The 18,019-nt window shown below is 44.9% G+C and overlaps 1 protein-coding gene and 1 non-coding gene across 2 annotated transcripts in view; both read right to left on the bottom strand.

Annotated features, from left to right (window-relative positions):
* The window catches only part of SLC9A6 (solute carrier family 9 member A6), a 96,178-nt gene that overhangs the window by 24,147 nt on the left and 54,012 nt on the right, over positions 1-18,019 (bottom strand). The window contains exons 10-12 of the mRNA XM_056130273.1: positions 16,875-16,988; positions 7,762-7,873; positions 5,249-5,402 (exon numbers count right to left, since the gene is read on the bottom strand). Coding sequence (XP_055986248.1) covers positions 5,249-5,402; positions 7,762-7,873; positions 16,875-16,988 — 380 coding nt within the window. The remainder of the gene's footprint in view (positions 1-5,248; positions 5,403-7,761; positions 7,874-16,874; positions 16,989-18,019) is intronic.
* Positions 10,286-10,492, bottom strand: LOC130038472 (small nucleolar RNA U3). The gene has a single exon (XR_008794700.1). It is a non-coding gene; the product is annotated as a small nucleolar RNA U3 (small nucleolar RNA).

Genomic DNA, 18,019 nt, shown 5'->3' with positions numbered 1-18,019 from the left:
ACTGACAAATCAAAAATAGCAACAGGAGAAGCTGTCTCAGTAGTATCACGGAATATGAACCATACCAAAAGGAAGGAAACGATGCAAGGCCTCAAGTGGGAAGCAAGTGAATCATGGCCAAGTGCTTAAAAAACAGATGGCCATGACCAGAAAAGTCAAAGAAAGGCTCATTTCTTTTTTGTTACAATGGCCTGAAACTGTTTAATATCTTCTCAGCCACATCACACTCTAACCCACATTTGCGCATCGCAAGTGACATCTAGTGGTCTCGTGGATAGCACACTTGTAGCTTGCAGAGGGAGCGTTGCTGGAAACTGCAATCAACACTGAGACAGCACTTAGTACTTGCCAGGCACCGTGCTAGGCCAGGGCACAGACAGGAATTAGACCTGTCCTCTGCCCCCAAGGACTCAGCTAGAGTGATAGTACAGCAGGTAGGGCGTTTGCCTTGCATGCGGCCGACCCGTGTTCAATTCCCAGCATCCCATATGGTCCCCCGAGCACTGCCAGGAGTAATTCCTGAGTGCAGAGCCAGGAGTAACTCCTGTGCATTGCCGGGTCTCACCGAAAAAGCAAAAAGCAAAAAGGGAGGACCTCACAGCTTGGAGGGGGGAGACACACACAACTAAGAGTGGAACTGCACTGGCTCTGCCATCAGAGTTGGGGTGCATCTGGCCCCGGCTCCACAGCAGCTGGGGGAACTTAGTCAAGTGATGCCGCCAGATGTGCCATTGTTTTTGCACCTGGGAAATGGGGACAATCTCCACCCCACGGAGCTGCTGCGAGGACAAAGGGTGCAAATATGGGGAGAGAATGAAAAAGCGCCTTCTGCGTCCACACTCAGTGAACAGTGGTGTCCAGCGGGACTACGGGAAGGCTGCCCAAAGTAAGGGTGGTAGATGAGGCAGTCAGCGTGCAGCATGCCAGACACTGCTCCCCACCAGAGAAGCCAAGAGGAGGGATGTGAGTGGTGGCATCTCCTGGAAGTAAAGAGCAAAGCCTGGACCGAGGAAACAGGGCAGGCACCAGCCTGGGGAACTGCAATGCGTGAGAGAGGTCGGGGAGTCCAATGGGAACGCCACAAGCCCTGTCCAAGTGCATCAGAATAGCTGCTTGGGACTCGACCTGGCGTTGCTCCCAGTCCAATAGCTGGAGGTGCCCTTGTTTGTTCCATTAATGGGCTTGGGGGCCCCACCTGGAGCAACCAAGGGCTTATTCTTGGCTCTGTGCTACCGGAGTCACTCCTGGTGGTGCTCAAGGGACCAAAGCAGAGCCTTCCCCTGAGTACTATCTCTTGAGCCCCCTGGGGTGGTGCTTTGACTACAGCCATCAAGCCCCTTCTCGTGCTTTATATAAAATCCTACCAAATTTCCAGCTGGTCCTTAAAATCTAAGCTTCGTTTTTTTTTTTCATATTTTTATGTTATGATGCCAGGGCTTAAGCCCAGATCAGCGTCACTCGTGTTTGCCAGGGCTTCTAAAGCTGAGCTATGTGCCAGGATCCCAAATCCAAACTTCTTAGCATACCCCACAAGCCCAAGCAGCAGGGAACCCCACAAACTCCAGCCCACAGGTCTCATCTAGGAGACCTGTTTTTGTGAAAAAGCATTGTGAAGGGGCCAGAGTGATGATACATTGGGGAGGGTGTGTACCTTGCCCGAGCTTGACCTGTGTTCTAACCCTGGTACCCCAATATAGTCCCCTGAGCATTGCCAGGCATGATCCCTGAGCGCAGAACCAGGAGTAAGCCCTGAGCACTGGCAGGTGTGGCCCAAATCCTGCCCCCCAAAACACTGTGGAAACACAGCCTACCAACTGACAGATTCTCTGTGGCTGACTTCACGGTCAAGTTCAGAAGCTGAGTCAGTGACTCCATGGCCTGGAAATCCTGTCATTCACTATCTGGCCCTTTTATAGTATCCATCTGGCAGCCCCTCAGGGCTCTTACCCACCTCAGTTCCTACATACCTTCTCATCATGGCACTAACTAGCAATATGGGCAGTTTTTCTGAACCCTAATCAGGCCAAGTCTGCATCAGGGCCTTTGCACTTGCTTTCCCCTTTGTCTCTATGGCTCTTCTTCCCAATCACCGACATCTTGTCATTCCGGTAGACCGAATGCAAGTGTAATGTGAGAGCCCTTTCCTGACATTGGCATATAAAATAGACCTTAGCCCCCACCACCAATATGGCAATGGGCTGGACATCATTGTATTTAATACTATCTAAAGTTGACATCTTCCTTAATTTGTTTACTAGTTTCTTGTCTGTCTTCTCTCACTACTATTTCTATTCATCAGCGGGCCTCTCTGCAGCATGGGGCCTTCAGCTTGACTGACAATCTCTCCAGATATATTTTTTTTGTTGTGGGCTGGCTGCTCTGGGCATTATAGGATGTTTAGCAGCATTTTTGGCCACTACCAATGGGATACCAGGTAGCAGGTCCTTCTTTTTGACTGTGACAATCAAATCTGTCTCCAGACACTGCCCTAAGTTCCATTATAGTCACCCTCAGTTAAGAACCACCAAGTTAGAGTTTAAACAAAGGGCCCGGTAGCACTGTAGTATGGTCCTCCCATTGTTCATCTATTTGCTCGAATAGGCCCAGTAACATCTCCATTGTGAGACTTGTTGTTACTGTGTTTGGCATATCGAATACGTCACAGGGAGCTTGCCAGGCTTTGCTGTGTGGGAGAGACACTCTTGGTAGCTTGCCGGGCTCTCCGAGAGGGGCAGAAGAATCGAAGGTGACTCGGCCGGGCCAGCCGTGCACAAGACAAATACCCTACTGCTCTGCTAGAGCTCCAACCCAAGGACCCAGTACTCAGTACTTATCAAATGAGTGGACAAAAGGAAGATTTGAAACACGATGCTCAGAGCTCTGGATATTAGCTCACTGAATCCTTACAACAACCCAAAGAAGTAGGTACCAGCGCATACACCTTACAAGTGAGGAAACTGAGGCCTATCAAAGGTTAAAGAACTTGCCCCAGGTCACTCAATTAGGAAATGAAGGAGCGAGAACTCAGAGTCAGGACTAAATCTGTATGAACCAACTTTTATTCTTTTTTAATTTATTATTGGGTTTTAGGGCCACACCCAGTGATGTTCAATGTTTACTCCTGGCTCTGGGCTCAGGAATCACTCTTGGCAGGGTTCAGGAGACCATATGTGGTGCTAGGAATTGAACCCAGATTGGGTGTGTGCAAGGCAAGTGCCTTACCCACTGTACTGTCTCCAGCCCCATGAACAAAATTAAAGATAAGTTACTAGCACCTTCAAAGTTATATTAGATAAACTGAGAGGGAGAGCAGGAGAAAAATAATAGCAAATCTTTGTAAAGAGACTAAAAGCAATCACTAAATAACCACCAACACAAAACTGCAAAGCAGTTTAAGTGAAGGTTTTGCTACAGGTCAGACAAGAGATGGATTTGTTTGATGTGAATGGGCGAGTTTTTGTGAGGTCTTCTTTTTTTGAGGGGGGGTGGGGGGTCTAAGCAAAGATATTTTGTTTGACTTTTGTGAAACGCAATGATGCAAGAGAATTTGATGTTAACTATGAAAACTTAGTCTCCTCTGAAGAGAATGATTTTTCCTAAATTATCTTACATTGAATTTTTCAGAATAAAGAAGAGTCACTTACAAGTTCTTAAGAACTAACCCTTCCCAAATTTACCACCCTCATTTCATAATGCACCTTGGTCCAGAAGAAATTGAGACTGAAGGCTCCTCTGTCCAACATTCATTCTCTGTGTGACTTTTAACAACTCAGTCTTGTCTTTTTTTTCTTAGTTTGTGGGCCAGTGCTAGCAGTGTTACAAGCTTACTCCTGGCCCTGCATGCAGAAATCCGTCCTGGCTGGCCCAGGGAACCATACAGGATGCTGGGTATTGAACCTGGGTCAGCCATGTGCAAGGCAAATGCCCTACCTGCTGTACTATCACTCCAACCCCCTTAATAATGCATTAGGCCTCTATTTGCTCAGTTGTAAAACTGAGCAATGATGACTAGGAAAATATCTAAGATGTATTTAGCATAATGCCCAACACACACTAGGTACTCAACAAATGCCAGGTCCTCCTTAAAATATAATCAGGATTATAAGAAGATTAACTGGTCGTATTTTCTATTAGGTATAATAGCAGCACAGAAATGCCAAGAAAGGCATTAACACAGTAAAGAGAGATAAAGATAGAGACAACAATGGCAACATTCAGAAGTGTGGTTTAGGGACGAGCTGGTCTTTAGTATCACAAGAAAGATTTAATGAAGTAAAAAAATGGAGAACAGATTATATGAAAACAGTGAAATATTGCTTTCTCTAATGAACCCTACACATTCTGGAAGCTCACAAGCTCTTAAGGTCTACGAAGCTTCAGCCAAATGCCAAATTAAAATCGACAAAGGCGTTAGCAACACAGGCTGCTGTAGTCATGGAAACAATTGCAGAACTCTTGAGAAACCAGAGGCTTGCCAATGGAATTCATTAGCTAGTATGCATTTAATATGACAATCTCACAATCACAGCTTTATATTATGAAGTTAGAAACAGTGCTGATAATAATGATGAGAAAGAACGATGCAATCTCGCATGATATGGGTTGGGATAAATATTACTTTTCATATCATCACACATAAGAACAGTCTTTCATTTTCGTTGGTGATATGGATCAAAAGCCTTAAATACATTCATATCCTCTGACTAAGCAATTCATTGTTAGGAATAGATCCTGAAGAAAGAAACCCATCCTGAGTGATGGGTTCATTTACCAATGTTCACACTACTGATGGTCACTGTGAGAGCAAAATCTTCAAATACGGATGGCAATAGCTAAATCCTTGATGTACGAAGATCAATTTATTTGCTTATATAAACAATGATACATGCAGCCATTCAAACAATATTTGTAAATTGCTAAGTAGCCTAAGTATCTGTGCTGTGGAACATGTCAAAATCAGTTACATGAGGACTTTCAGTGTGGTCCCCTTTTGGTAAAAAAGATACAGAATACATAGGAAGAGGTCTGGAGGGCCACCTCCTCCAAGTGTTAATAACAGCTTCTATTGTTGTGCTTTTGTGTCATTTCCATTTTTTTTCTGTACAATGTTATGTACTTTTGAAAAAGGCAAAAAAAGGGGGTGGGAGGATATTACTGACACCCAAGCTTAACACTTTTCCCTTGATTCAAAGATAAACCACCTGAACTATAATGCAGTGTGATAAAGAGGTGCCCCAACAGGACTGACCTTATATGCAAGCAGGAGAGCATGGCAGTAGTGCCCCCACCGAAGACCCAAACAGTGAAAAACACAATCAGGAGCGTGGTGCTGAACATCATTTGCCGTGCGTAAGTGGCGGTGTCTCGAATGGCCAAGGCAAATGCCATCGCCCCACGAAGGCCTGCAAAGGAAAAGAGGGATCTCATCAAGAAACCATTACGGACGTGTGATGAATCCGGAGAAATAAGGCAGTCTATGAAGCACACAGGCACTCAGACATGAACTCTTGCGTGAATATATACAAGTAGTGGGGCTGGAACAATTGCAAGGTGGGAAGGTTGCTGGTCTTGCCTGGGACCGACCTGGATTCGATCCCCAGCATCCCATATGGTCCCCCAAGCCTCGCCAGGAGTAATTTCTGAGTGCAGAGCAAGGAGTAACCCCCTGAACATGCTGGGTATGACCCAAAACAAACAAACAAAAGAATATATCCAAAGAGAGAATTAGGGGATACTTACACACTTTGGGCTTTGAACAAACAAAAAAATGTTTTACTTACCGTGAAATTCGCTCTTTATGGTATATCGTTTTGTGAGTTTTAAAAGACCTTTGAGGTTTTTTTTTTTTTCAGTATAACTCTGGCAGGCGATTCTTTTTAAAAAGTCATTTGTTGAGATTGTTAAAATGAGCTTGTTGCTGGGTTACCATGTTCTAGAATTTCAGGGCTATGGATTCACACCTCCATTGTACAGGTCTAGCTATACCCACTATCAAAGCTCTAGAGCCGTTCCCCACCTACACAGGCTCTTCTACCTTCCCCCTCATTTTCCTTCCCATGACTGCACCACCACAACCACGACACAGAACCTCTTAGTCCATTCTCTCTATCCCTGCCTCTGCACTCCATAGCCCCAATTTCTTCTTCTCCCTCATTATGTTTTCACCATTTTGAGAATGCATACACAGGGAACCATACAGTATGCAGTCTTTCAGGAATGGCTTTTTATTTTTCATTCAGCAAGACCTCTGAGGTGCATGTGTGCTGCTAGGTGAATCAACAGTTTGTTTTTCGGGGGACTCTCATTCACTGCTGGTGAGAAAGCCGATTGGTCCAGCCCTTTTGGAAAACAATATGGACGCTCCTAAAAAACTAGGAATTGAGCTTCCACGTGACCAAGCAATTCCACTTTTTGGCATCTACCTCAAGGGTCTATAATCTATATTCAGAAAATGCATTTGCACTCCTATGTTCCCAGTAGCCAAAATCTGGACACAACCCAAGTGCCCAGAACAAATGACTAGATAAAGAAACTATGGTGCATATATACAATGGAATACTATTCAGCATTAAAAAGAGATGAAACCGTGCTATTTGCTGCTATATAGATGGATGTGCAGCGTATCAGGTTGAGTAAAGTTAGTCAGAAGGAGAGGGACCAACACAGAATGGTCTCATAAGTAGAATACAAAGAAATAAAGTAGTCATACAATAAATACCTAAAGGCTACAGAGAGTGAGAACTGATCTTTAGTAGAAAGCTTACCATAGATTAGGGAAGGAGGGAACAAGACAGGGTGTGTGAGTGAGTGCATGTGCGTGTGGGTGTGCGTGTGTGTGTGTGTGTGTGTGTGTGTGTGTGTGCACGTGTGAGTATGCATGTGTAATACTGGGACAGTGGTGGATGGAAGTGGACATTCTGGTGGAGGGTGTGATGCGAAAATATATGATGCATGAAACCCCACCATTAACTATTGTAAACCAGGAAGCCTAAAATAAAATTTTAAAAATTAGCTTGTTCTTTCTAGAGCTAAATAGTACGCTAATGTCTGTACAAACCAGTTGCTGATGCTTCATGCACTAGAAGACAGACTAGATCCATTTTCAGGATTTGATGATGGTAACTATCACTACTCATACACAGGTCGGTGTGTAAAGATGTATTCATCTCCTTCACTCTGTGTGACAGATTTCTAAATTGAGGGCTGGGAACCTGACCATGAAAAAAATTTCATAGAAGAAATTTTGGGAAATGAGAAAAAGGATTTTCTGTTGACAGCTGCAACATCTGTAGTGATTGAAGTCTTATAGTTCCAGCATATTAATCCACTTGAAATCAAGCCAGCATGGGACTGTATGGCAGAATATTGGTACTCCGGTGGTGGTAGTCACTTGATCACTTGACATCCCGTTACTCATCAACTTGCTCGAGAGGGCACCAGCAACGTCTCCATTCATCCCTGTCGCGCGCTAATGTAGCCCAGTGGCATCTGTTCATTCTAGGAACACGAAGAGTCTCAAACCGATTGGTTAGGGTCTTGATGAAGAAGTCTGACCATCTCATAGGTGGGCGGCCACACGATCTTTTGACGTCCGTGGTGTGGTAATATATACTTTGAAAAGGCATGAAATTGTATGTCCCTCAAACATACATGGAATGTGTAAACCAATTATGATAGCATTTTAAAAAAATCAAGGTAGCATATGAATTGTGAGTGGTTTCTTGGAAGAGGTGAAGAGAGGGAAGAAAAGTTTTACCTTACCTGCAAACATCATCATATGCTGAAAATTTGATCCAATCTTACTTTTCCTACCCAAATTGAGTAACAGGGACAAGGGATAAATATTGGCAGCTCTTCCCAAGAAAATAGCAACCTAAAATGATCAATGGGTTAAGGATAATTTTTAAAAACTACTAGTATACTGAGATTATATATTTAAGATTGCAAGACTACTTCAGCAAGTTTATATCTAGGAATTTTTTTGATTCTGCTACCCAACGAGAATTCAATGATGAGAATACACTGCATCTTCAATGTCTGACACAGAGAATGCCAGAAAAGTGGTTAGTGGTAAAGGGACTAAAATTTTCATTGGGCCTCAATTTATATTTATGTAATAGGATGCAGTTAGTCACTAACCAAATTGGATAGTGCAGGTCGACCATATTAGAAATTCATTTCACAAGAAGAAACATGGTTAAAAAGGAACTCTTGGCTGAAGAGATAATACAAGGGTTAAGGTACTTGCCATGCATGAGACTGGCCCTGGTTCAAGGTCCTTAGCACCATGTGATCCACTTTACACTTCCTGGATGATCCCTGAGCACAGAGGTGGTAGTAAACTCCAGTCACCACTGGGTATAGTTTCAATGGCCCCTGGAGGGAATCTTCAGTATCTATTATTATAAAAGGCGAGCTCATTTCATTTTTTTAAAAAAATTAACTATCTCATAGTGATTCAATTAAAAAAATGTTTTCATCAAGAGTCTGTAGGTAATAATACTGCTAATAAAGCCTAATTCATTTTCATTGCAAACACTGGACGGAGGAAAGTCCTACTGGCTCGTGATAGCGTCCTTGCTTCGTAAGAACAGCTCAGCAGCATGAATACAGCACACCACTGAAATTCCTGCCTGCTTGGTATGTTCCTCTGTGGCCACACTTCCCCTGTGTGTCAGAGAGAGGGCTTATATAGAATTCAGGCTGATTGTGAACAAGACATCATTTTAGTTTTTTTCTCTGGTTTGTGGTCTATAAAGATAACTACTTCACAATGAATTATTTTTAAATTCAGGGATCATAAAACTGTCTCCGCCCCCTTTTCTGAATGAAATATACAGAAAATAATCTAGGATTAAAAAGCAAACAATGGGTCTGGAGCGATAGCACAGCGGTTAGGGTGTTTGCCTTGCACGTGGCCGACCTGGGTTCAATTCCCAGCATCCCATATGGTCCCCCAAGCACCGCCAGGAGTAATTCCTGAGTGCAGAGTGAGGAGTAACCCCTTTGCATCACCGGGTGTGACCCAAAAAGCAAAAAAAATAAAACAAACAAAAAAAAAAAACAAGTGAGGGGCTGGAGAGATAGTACAGTGGATAGGTTATTTGCTTTGCACATAGCCAACCCAGATTCGATCCCCAGCATCCCATATCCCCCCAGCACCACTGGTAGTGATCCCTGAGCATGGAGACAGGAGTATGCCCTGAGTACCATCAGGTGTGGCCCCCGAAACAAACAAAACAAATGGGGGACAAAGTACTGACCTAAGGAGGGTTGGAAATGAATTGACTTGTCTCTGACGGTGATTATAAAGTATCAGTCTGTATGGGTAAAGGCAAAAGCAACTGAATATAAACTAAACTGTGCACAAAAACTGCATAGAGCGGGTAGAGCATTTGCCTTGCAAGCAGCTGACCCAGGTTTGATTCCCAGCATCCCGTCCCCTGAGCACCACCAGGGGTAATTCCTGAATGCAAAGCCAGGAGTAACCCCTGTGCATCACCGGGTACGACACAAAAAGCAAAAAAAAAAAAAGAAAAAAAGAAAAAAAAAGAAAAAATACTGCATAGAAGATAAAGGCGTAGTGCCCGAGAGCTAGTACATGGGTTCAGGTATTTGCCTGGCACTCAGCTGACCCCTGTTTGATCACTGGCACCACACGGTTCCCTGAGCACCATCAGGCGGTAACCCCTGAGCCCTGCCAGGTATAGCCCCACACAGACCACCCCCAACAAGATAAAGCTCCTTCCCACCTTAGCACGTTAGCAGCTCTGAGGCTGTGGTGCAGGCTGGAATGGAACCATTCAGTAAATGAATGAAGGCTTGGTGGGAGGCAGGTTTCTCATTCCTGGATTGGTCGTTACAGACCAGAAGGGTTAGGAGGCTACAATGATCCATGTGGTAGTGGTACAGTTGGAAACAATGATAGCAAGTCAATTCTACCTTAACAGAGAGGCAGAGGCAATGTAGGAAGATGGAAATATAACAATCCCTATATAGGGGCTGGAGCAGTAGTACAGCAGGTAGGGCGTTTGCCTCGCACGCAGCCAACCAGGTTCGATTCTTGGTGTCCCATATGGACCCCCAAGCACCTCCAGGAGTAATTCCTGAGTCCAAAGCCAGGAGCAACCCCTGTGCAACGCTGGGTGTGACCCAAAAAGATAAAAAAAAGGAATCCCTATGTAATATAGCTCTCACCTGTCAGCTGAGAGGGCCGGTGGCAGTCAGAACACAGAGAGAGCTCAGACCCATTTTTCATTATCTTTTCTTTTTTTTAAGAACCGGAACCACTAAGACCACATTGTCTCCGTCTCACTCTTCCAAGGGAAGAGCAGAATGATCATCAGGGGTAAAAGACAGGTGTAAAAGCTAGGACACCTAGAACCGGCCTCATGCCCAGGTTCTGACTCATGGTTTCGGGAGCTATACACAATCAAGAGAAACTTCTCTGGTAATGAACTCTAGAAATGATCCCTGAGATTAGTAAAGTCTTTCAGACCGAGGTTTCGAGTACCACTTCCCAAATAAAAGGAATCCAAGTTCCTCAGGGAACTGGCAGGCTCCAAGGCTAGGGCAGAAGACATGCAAATTGATCCAAAAGCATCTTGTCATTTCAGAAAGTAGTGATGTGTCTCCAACTAAAGGGGTGGGGGACGTTGGGGGACATTCAAAACCAGAGATGGGGTACCAGAGTGATCAGAGCCAAGAGGAGCCCCTGAACACTGCCAGGGGTTCCTCCAAACCCCAACTAAAACATACAACACCCACTCCCCACTCCCAGTCAGGGATGCCAAGGGGACACACGAACCCGATGTAATAATTCCCAGTGGCCAAGGCTGGAAGAGTTTGTGCAACAGAATGTTTAAAAAGTAGGATCTGGGCTAGAGCGATAGTACAGCAAGTAGGGTGTTTGCCTTGCACATGGCCAACCCGGGTTCGATCCCCGGCACCCGATATGGTCCCCCAAGCACCGCCAGGAGTAATTCCTGAGTGGAGAGTGAAGAATAACCCCTGAGCATCGCTGAGTGTGACCCAAAAAGCAAAAAATTAAAAAAAATTAAAAGTAGGGTCTGAATAGATAGTACAGCAGAGCAGGGTGCTTGCTTTGCATGAAGCCAATCTGGGTTCAATCCCTGTCACCCCTAGAAGTGATCCCTGAGCACAGAGTCCTAAGTATTGCTAGGTGTGGCCTCAGCCCACCCCCAAAGTAGTACTATATTATAAATATCAGTGAGTCCCCACAGATTATAAATAATGGAATAAAGGAAGACTACAGGTGAAAGACGGAGGGAGGGAGGTAAAGAGAGAGGGAGGGAGGGAGGGAGGGAGGGGGAAAGAAAGAGAGACAGTTCAAGGGGCTGGAATGCACTTTTTGGGGGATCAAACTGCATGTATTCCCCAGAGTTAAGAGTTCAGAGAAGCCCTGAGAACTGCCTGGTATGGCCCCCAAGCTAAAGCACACCAAAAAATCAAAAGAGGAATAGACCAATTTCTCTTGCCCCCCAAATTCAGAGTAACTTTGATACTCTGTCCTAGGAGAGACAGAGCCTAAAACCTGCCCAACAACTGGAAGAGAGAAGGGATCACTAAGTCAATGATGGCTGAAGGGTTAGTTTCGGATGGGGGGTGTGTGCCGAAAGCAGATAAGGGACCAAGTATGATAGCCTCTCAGTATCTATACTGCAAACCATAACGCCCTAAAGTAGAGAGAGAGAGTATGGGGAAAACTGTCTGCAAAAGAGGCAGGGGGAGGGGTGAGATGGGGGGTATACTGGGGACATTGGTGGTGGAAAATGTGCACAGGTGGAGGGATGGGTGTTCACACATTGTATGACTGAAACTCAAACATGAATGCTTTATAACTATATCTCACAGCGATTAGCACTGTAGCACTGTCCTCCCGCTGTTCATCAATTTGCTAGAGCAGGCCCAGTAACGTCTCCATCGTAAGACTTGTTGTTACTGTGTTTGGTATATCGAATACGTCACGGGAAGTTTGCCAGGCTTTGCTGTGCGGGCAAGATACTTTCGGTAGCTTGCCGAGCTCTCTGAGAGGGGCAAAAGAATCCAACTCGGGTCAGCCGCGTGGGCCGCATGCAAGGCGAACACGCTACCCACTGTGCTATCGCTCTAGCTCACTGTGATTAAAAAAAAAAAAAACAAATAAAAAAAAAAATAAAACCTGCCCAATGAAATGAACAGAAACTTTCTCAAAGAAGAAATCCGAATGGCAAAAAAAGCACATGAGAAAATGCTCTACATCATTAATCATCAGGGAGATGCAGATCAAAACCACAATGAGATACCATCTCACACCTCAGAGACTGGCCCACATTCAAAAGAACAAAAGCAACCGATGCTGGCGTGGATGTGGCGAGAAAGGGACACTCCTTCACTGTTGGTGGGAATGTCCACTGGTTCAGCCCTTCTGGAAAACAGTATGGACGATTCTCAAAAAATTAGAAATTGAGCTCCCATTTGACCCAGCAATACCACTCCTGGGAATATATCCCAGAGAGGCAAAAATGTATAGTCGAAGTGACATCTGCACTTGTTTGTTCATTGCAGCACTCTTTACAATAGCCAGAAACTGGAAGAAACCTGAATGCCCAAGAACAGATGACTGGTTAAAGAAACTTTGGTACATCTACACAATGGAGTACTATGTAGCTCTTAGAAAAGATGAAGTCATGAAATTTACATACAAGTGGTACAATATGGAAAGTATCATGCTAAGCGAAATGAGTCAGAAAGAGAGGGATAGACATAGAAAGATTGCATTCATCTGGGGGATATAAAGTAACAAAGTATGAGATTAATACCCAAGAATAGCTGAGATCAGCACCAGGAGGATTACTCCATAACTTAGAGGCCAGCCGGGTATCCTAGAGGAAAGGGCTATTCAGATAGAGAAGGGAGCACCAAATAAAGGATGTTTGGAGGATCCTCCCAGGAGGGGAGATGCATGTCGAAAGTAGACTATGGACTGAACATGTTTGCCACTCAATGCCTCTTTTGCAGACCACAACACCCAAAAGGAGAGAGAGAACACAGGGGATTGCCCTGCCACAGAGACGGGGGGATGGGGGGATGGGGGTGGGAGGGATATTATCCATGGTGGTGGAAAATGGGCACTGGTGGAGGGATGGGTATCTGATCATTGTATAATTGAAACCAAAGCACAAAAAATTGTAAATCTACAACTTTAAAAAAAATAAAATAAAATAAAGGGGAAAAAAAAATAAAATAAAAAAAAAAATAAATAAAAAAAATAAAAAAAAAAAAATAAAACCTGCCCAAATATGGGCCCGGAATAGTCACTTCCTCCTAATCAGTGAATCTCAAAAGAAAGCACGACATTCATCTGATTGTTAGGGAACATAACACCCTTCCCACTGGGAGATATTTAGCCCAATACCAGACTAACTGTGCCTCAACATTTTTCAAAATCAAGGAGCCTCTGAGTAACTGCAGACTGCATTGAAATATAAGCTGCAGAAACTGTGGTCTGTATTTAGAATATCAACAATTGCAAGCTAAGAGGCAGAGTCTCAATGGAATGTGGACCAGGAAAGGGACCTCAGAGGCCAGGGGCCAGGGGCTGCCTCCCACAAAACAATGACAACAACGACTATAGACCAAACATGACTGCCACTCTTTTGCAAACCACAACACCCAAAAGGAGAGAGAGAACAGAGGGGAATGCCCTGCCACAGAGGCAGGGTGGGATGGGGGGGGGGATGGGGGGGGAATACTGTGTCCCATGGTGGTGGGAAATGGGCACTGGTGGAGGGATGGGTATTTGATCACTGTATAATTAAAACCCAAGCACAAAACTTGTAAGTCTACAACTGTACCTCATGGTGTCTCACTAATAAAAATTAAAAAAGAAAAAAAAAACAATTCCAGGGAAGTCAATCATATATAAAATTTTGTTAATAGCTGTGGCAAATGTACCATGCTAATACTTTCTATATTATCTTCCATTTAATTGGTAAATCTGAAACTGTTTCAGAGTAACAAAGGCTATTAAGATATGATTCCCCGAAAGAAGAAAAACATCAAACGGGTCGGCGTTGCAGTGACTGCTGGTATATCCCCAACATCTATTCCTTCCTTCCTCTACTGTGGCCAACTCTCCCTCTCCCCACTGGATCCTGAATAGAGACACCAAGATAAAGGAGATTCTCCCTGCCTTCCCTTAAAGGCAAGTGCAATCAATGAATGTTAAATGTAGTGAGTGATCCTGGGTCCTGCCAGGGAACTGGTGGCATGAGCTTAAAAAGAAGCTTAGGGCTGGAGCAATAGTACAGTGGGTAGGGCATTTGCCTTGCATGTGGCCAACCCGGGTTCAATTCCCAGCATCCCATATGGTCCCAAGCACCGCCAGGACTAATTCCTGAGTGCAAAGCCAGGAAGCAACCCCTGTGCATTGCTGGGTGTGACCCAAAATGCCAAAAAAAAAAAAAAAGAAGCAGATTAACTGGCTCAGGATGGTAGCAAGAAGGTGGCCTGGGTCCTTGCTGGCTTTGTGGAGCAGAGTTTAGGGTAGAGTGATGCAAGCGTTGTTTGGACTTTTACATGAGAAAGACATAAACACTGATCTTGTTTATGCTGTGATTTGAGGCGTTTGTCACCAGAAATCAAAACTAAGGACTAACTAGTACAGACAGAAGGAAAGAACTCTGCTGTTAAGTCGATTTTCAGGGTAGGCTTTTGTTCTGAGAATCTCCAATCCTTTTGATTCATGGGAACACAGCTGGGGATGCTAAGGGGTCAGTACTGGTGGTGCCCAGGAGACTATACGTGATGCTGGGAATTGAACCATGGTGGCCACGGGCAAGGTGGGTACCTTAAGCCCTGGACTGTCTCTCTGGCCCCTGAAACTTCAATTCTTAATAGACGCAAAAACCTAGGGACGCAGAACATGCCTTGTTGCTGGGTAAAGAGAGTTGATGAAGCCATGTGACCGCCCAAACATTTCTCAAAAACTCACAGGATGTATAGTTACCAATCTCATGGGAAGTTTGCCATGGAAGGTTTTTCTCTTATTAATAGAGCTTTATCTTTTCTACCTCAGGTTCATTCCCAGCAGACGAAGACTGCAAAATGACATTTCAGTAATACCCCATATCTAACAGAAATCCTACTTAAGAGTTTTAATTTTGAAAAGATTTCCACTAATCTCTTTGGTAAAATCTTGATTTTAAAAAAAAAACACTTTTGAAAATCACTAACTCAAACATATTTCTCTCTCTGTCACATATCACAATCTCCCTTTCCATGTTTCCTGTTCATTTACTCCCCCTGGATTATTGTCCTATCGCACTTGCACCTCCAATCCAGAGGTCCCTCGACTTTTTCCTTTTTGTATTTTTCTGGCCATACATGGCCACGCTTGGGGTCTACTCTTAGCTTAGTGCTTAGGGCTGAGGATCAATCCTTGGCTTTCTGCATATAAAGCATGCACTCAGCCCTCTGGGCTATGCCTGGCCCTCCTTCTGATTTCTCTTAAATAGTCCTCTCCCCTTTCCATGACATCTAAGTAGTGTTCTGTTCAACACCCTGCATTCACTCACCCACGTTTTTATGGCTCCTTCTTGACAGAATGGCAAATCTAGGTGGTGTGAACCATTTTTGTTTTTTGGGCCACATCCAAGGATTCATAGGGGTTACTCCTAGATTTGCACTCAGGAATTACTCCAGGCAGCACTTGGGGGACCGAATAGGATGCCAGGGATCAAAACTGGGTCAGCCACGTACAAGGCAAACACCCTACCTGCTGTACTATCCAGCCCCCTACACCATCTCTCTCTCTCTCTTTTTTTTTTTTTTACTTTTTGGGTCACACCCGGCTATGCACAGGGGTTACTCCTGGCTTTGCACTCAGGAATTACTCCTGGTGGTGCTTGGGGGACATATGGGATGCTGGGAATCGAATCTAGGCCGGCTGCGTGCAATGCAAACGCCCTACCCACTGTGCCATCACTCCAGCCCCTGTACCTTTTGTTCCCCAAGGTTAATAATAGCTTAGTGATCTTGAACAAAGTCACATAATGGTGGAGACTTTCTTACATATTAACCTGTTTATCCATTTACCAATCATTAATACCCAGTCCTCAGACACAATCAGATACCTAGTCCAGCTCCGCAATCTCATAACCACTCCCACTTTAATGTCCACTTCCAAACCTTCCCAAAAGACTCAGGTCATGTGGTGCTAGGGACCCTTGTCTCCTGCATGCACAGCCTGACTCCTGCCTTGAACTATCTCCCCAGGCCCCTAGTTCTGGTTTTTAAGGGGCTCCCATCTGGCAAATGCTCAGGGGTTATTCCTGGCTCTATGCTCAAGGGTCACTCTTGGTGGTGCTTGGGGATCAGATGTGGTACGAGGGATCAACTTAGGGCCAGCCATGCACAAGGCAAGTGCCTTAACCCCTGCACGACCTCTTTCGGGCCCCTACCTGGTGGCCTTTAAAAGCATTCCTCCCATCCTCCCAGGATGGGAGATGCGTGCTGAGAGTAGACTCTAGACCGATCATGATTGCCACTCAATGCCTCTTTTGCAAACCACAGCACCCAAAAGGAGAGAGAGGAAAAAAGGGAATGCCTTGCCACAGAGGCAGGGTGGGATGGGGGGGATAGGGGATGGGAGGGATACTAGGATCAGTGGTGGTGGAGAATGGGTACGGGTGAAGGGATGGGTATTCATTAACTGTATAACTGAACTGTACCTCATGGTATTTCACTAATAAAAATTAAAAAATAAATAAGTAAATAAATATAAAAGCATTCCTCCCAGCCATACCTCCGAAGAAACACACGCCTCCACTTTGAAAGACATGCTTCAAACCCGTACACATATGAAAGGATACAAAAGCTCCTACTACAAATGTTGGATTAAAGACGTGGTTTTGGAAGGTGAACAGCGTCAGGCCCATGTAGGAGAAGATAAAATTCTCTGCCAGGAAATTGAGAAGCTCGAACAACTGCAATGAAAACACAAAAGGTTAGTCCGGGAAATAACTGATTCCTGATCTGCGAGCACACATTCCCAAGGCAATAAAATGTAGACACGTGAATGTGTGCTGTCAGCTACAGGCCCTGGCATTTATGAGTCAGAGGGCAGCAAATGTAGAGACTCCATTTCTACTCCAACAGTAAAAGCCAAAAACGTTCATCCCTTTCTTCCTTCATTTGACTTCCCTTCTCCAATCCCTGGATTTGGTTCTCCTTATCCTGCACCCCGCCCCAACCCCGTGAATCTTTCTTTTATGTGTGCTGCTAGGGATCGAACCCAGAGCCTCACACGAGCGGCATGTGCTCAGCCACTAAGCACCATCTCTGGCCACACTGATGTTTCTTTAGGAAAGTTCCATACTGTCCCTGCCACTGGCTTCTACCTATCAGCTTCCAGCACAATGTTGCCTAAGGCACCCTAGGTGTCTTTGTCACCCCCATTTCTACACCCACCTTACAGACCTCTCTAGAAATGGCAGTTTCAAGACACCCCTCTATAAGAGACGAGAGCTGACTCAACATGAGCTGGTTGAGGAGCCCCTCCGAGTGCTGGCTTGCCGTACGATTTCACTTTATACGTGGGCCTTAGCCCTCACGCAGTCTCCACGTTATGACTTTGTGCTGTGTCCCCTCCTGCCACCGGTCTGCCGACCTCCAACCTGTTCACAATCACTGCCTGGTCACCTATTTACTGTTTACTAGATCACAGCAAAAATTTATCCAGCGTTTACTGTGTGCTCAATACCTTGCTAAAGGCGCTAAGTACGTAATCTCATTTTTAATTTCCCCACAACTCTGTGAGATAGGTAGTACTATTTTCCTCATCTAAAACATGATCACAGGGCTAAAGAGATAGTACAATGGACAGGGTGTTTGCTTGCAGGTGGCTGACCTGGGTTCGATCCCCTGTGCCTCCCATGGTCCCCTGAGCCTATCACGAGCGATCCGGGAGTAAGCAGTGCTGGGCGCAGCCCCCCAAATAAACAAAAATATCAAAAAT

Source organism: Sorex fumeus, unplaced genomic scaffold (assembly GCF_029834395.1).
Source record: "Sorex fumeus unplaced genomic scaffold, SorFum_2.1 ptg000075l, whole genome shotgun sequence".
Lineage (NCBI taxonomy): Eukaryota > Metazoa > Chordata > Mammalia > Eulipotyphla > Soricidae > Sorex > Sorex fumeus.
The sequence above is the reverse complement of the archived record's forward strand: the minus strand, read 5'-3'. Positions and strand labels throughout refer to the sequence as shown.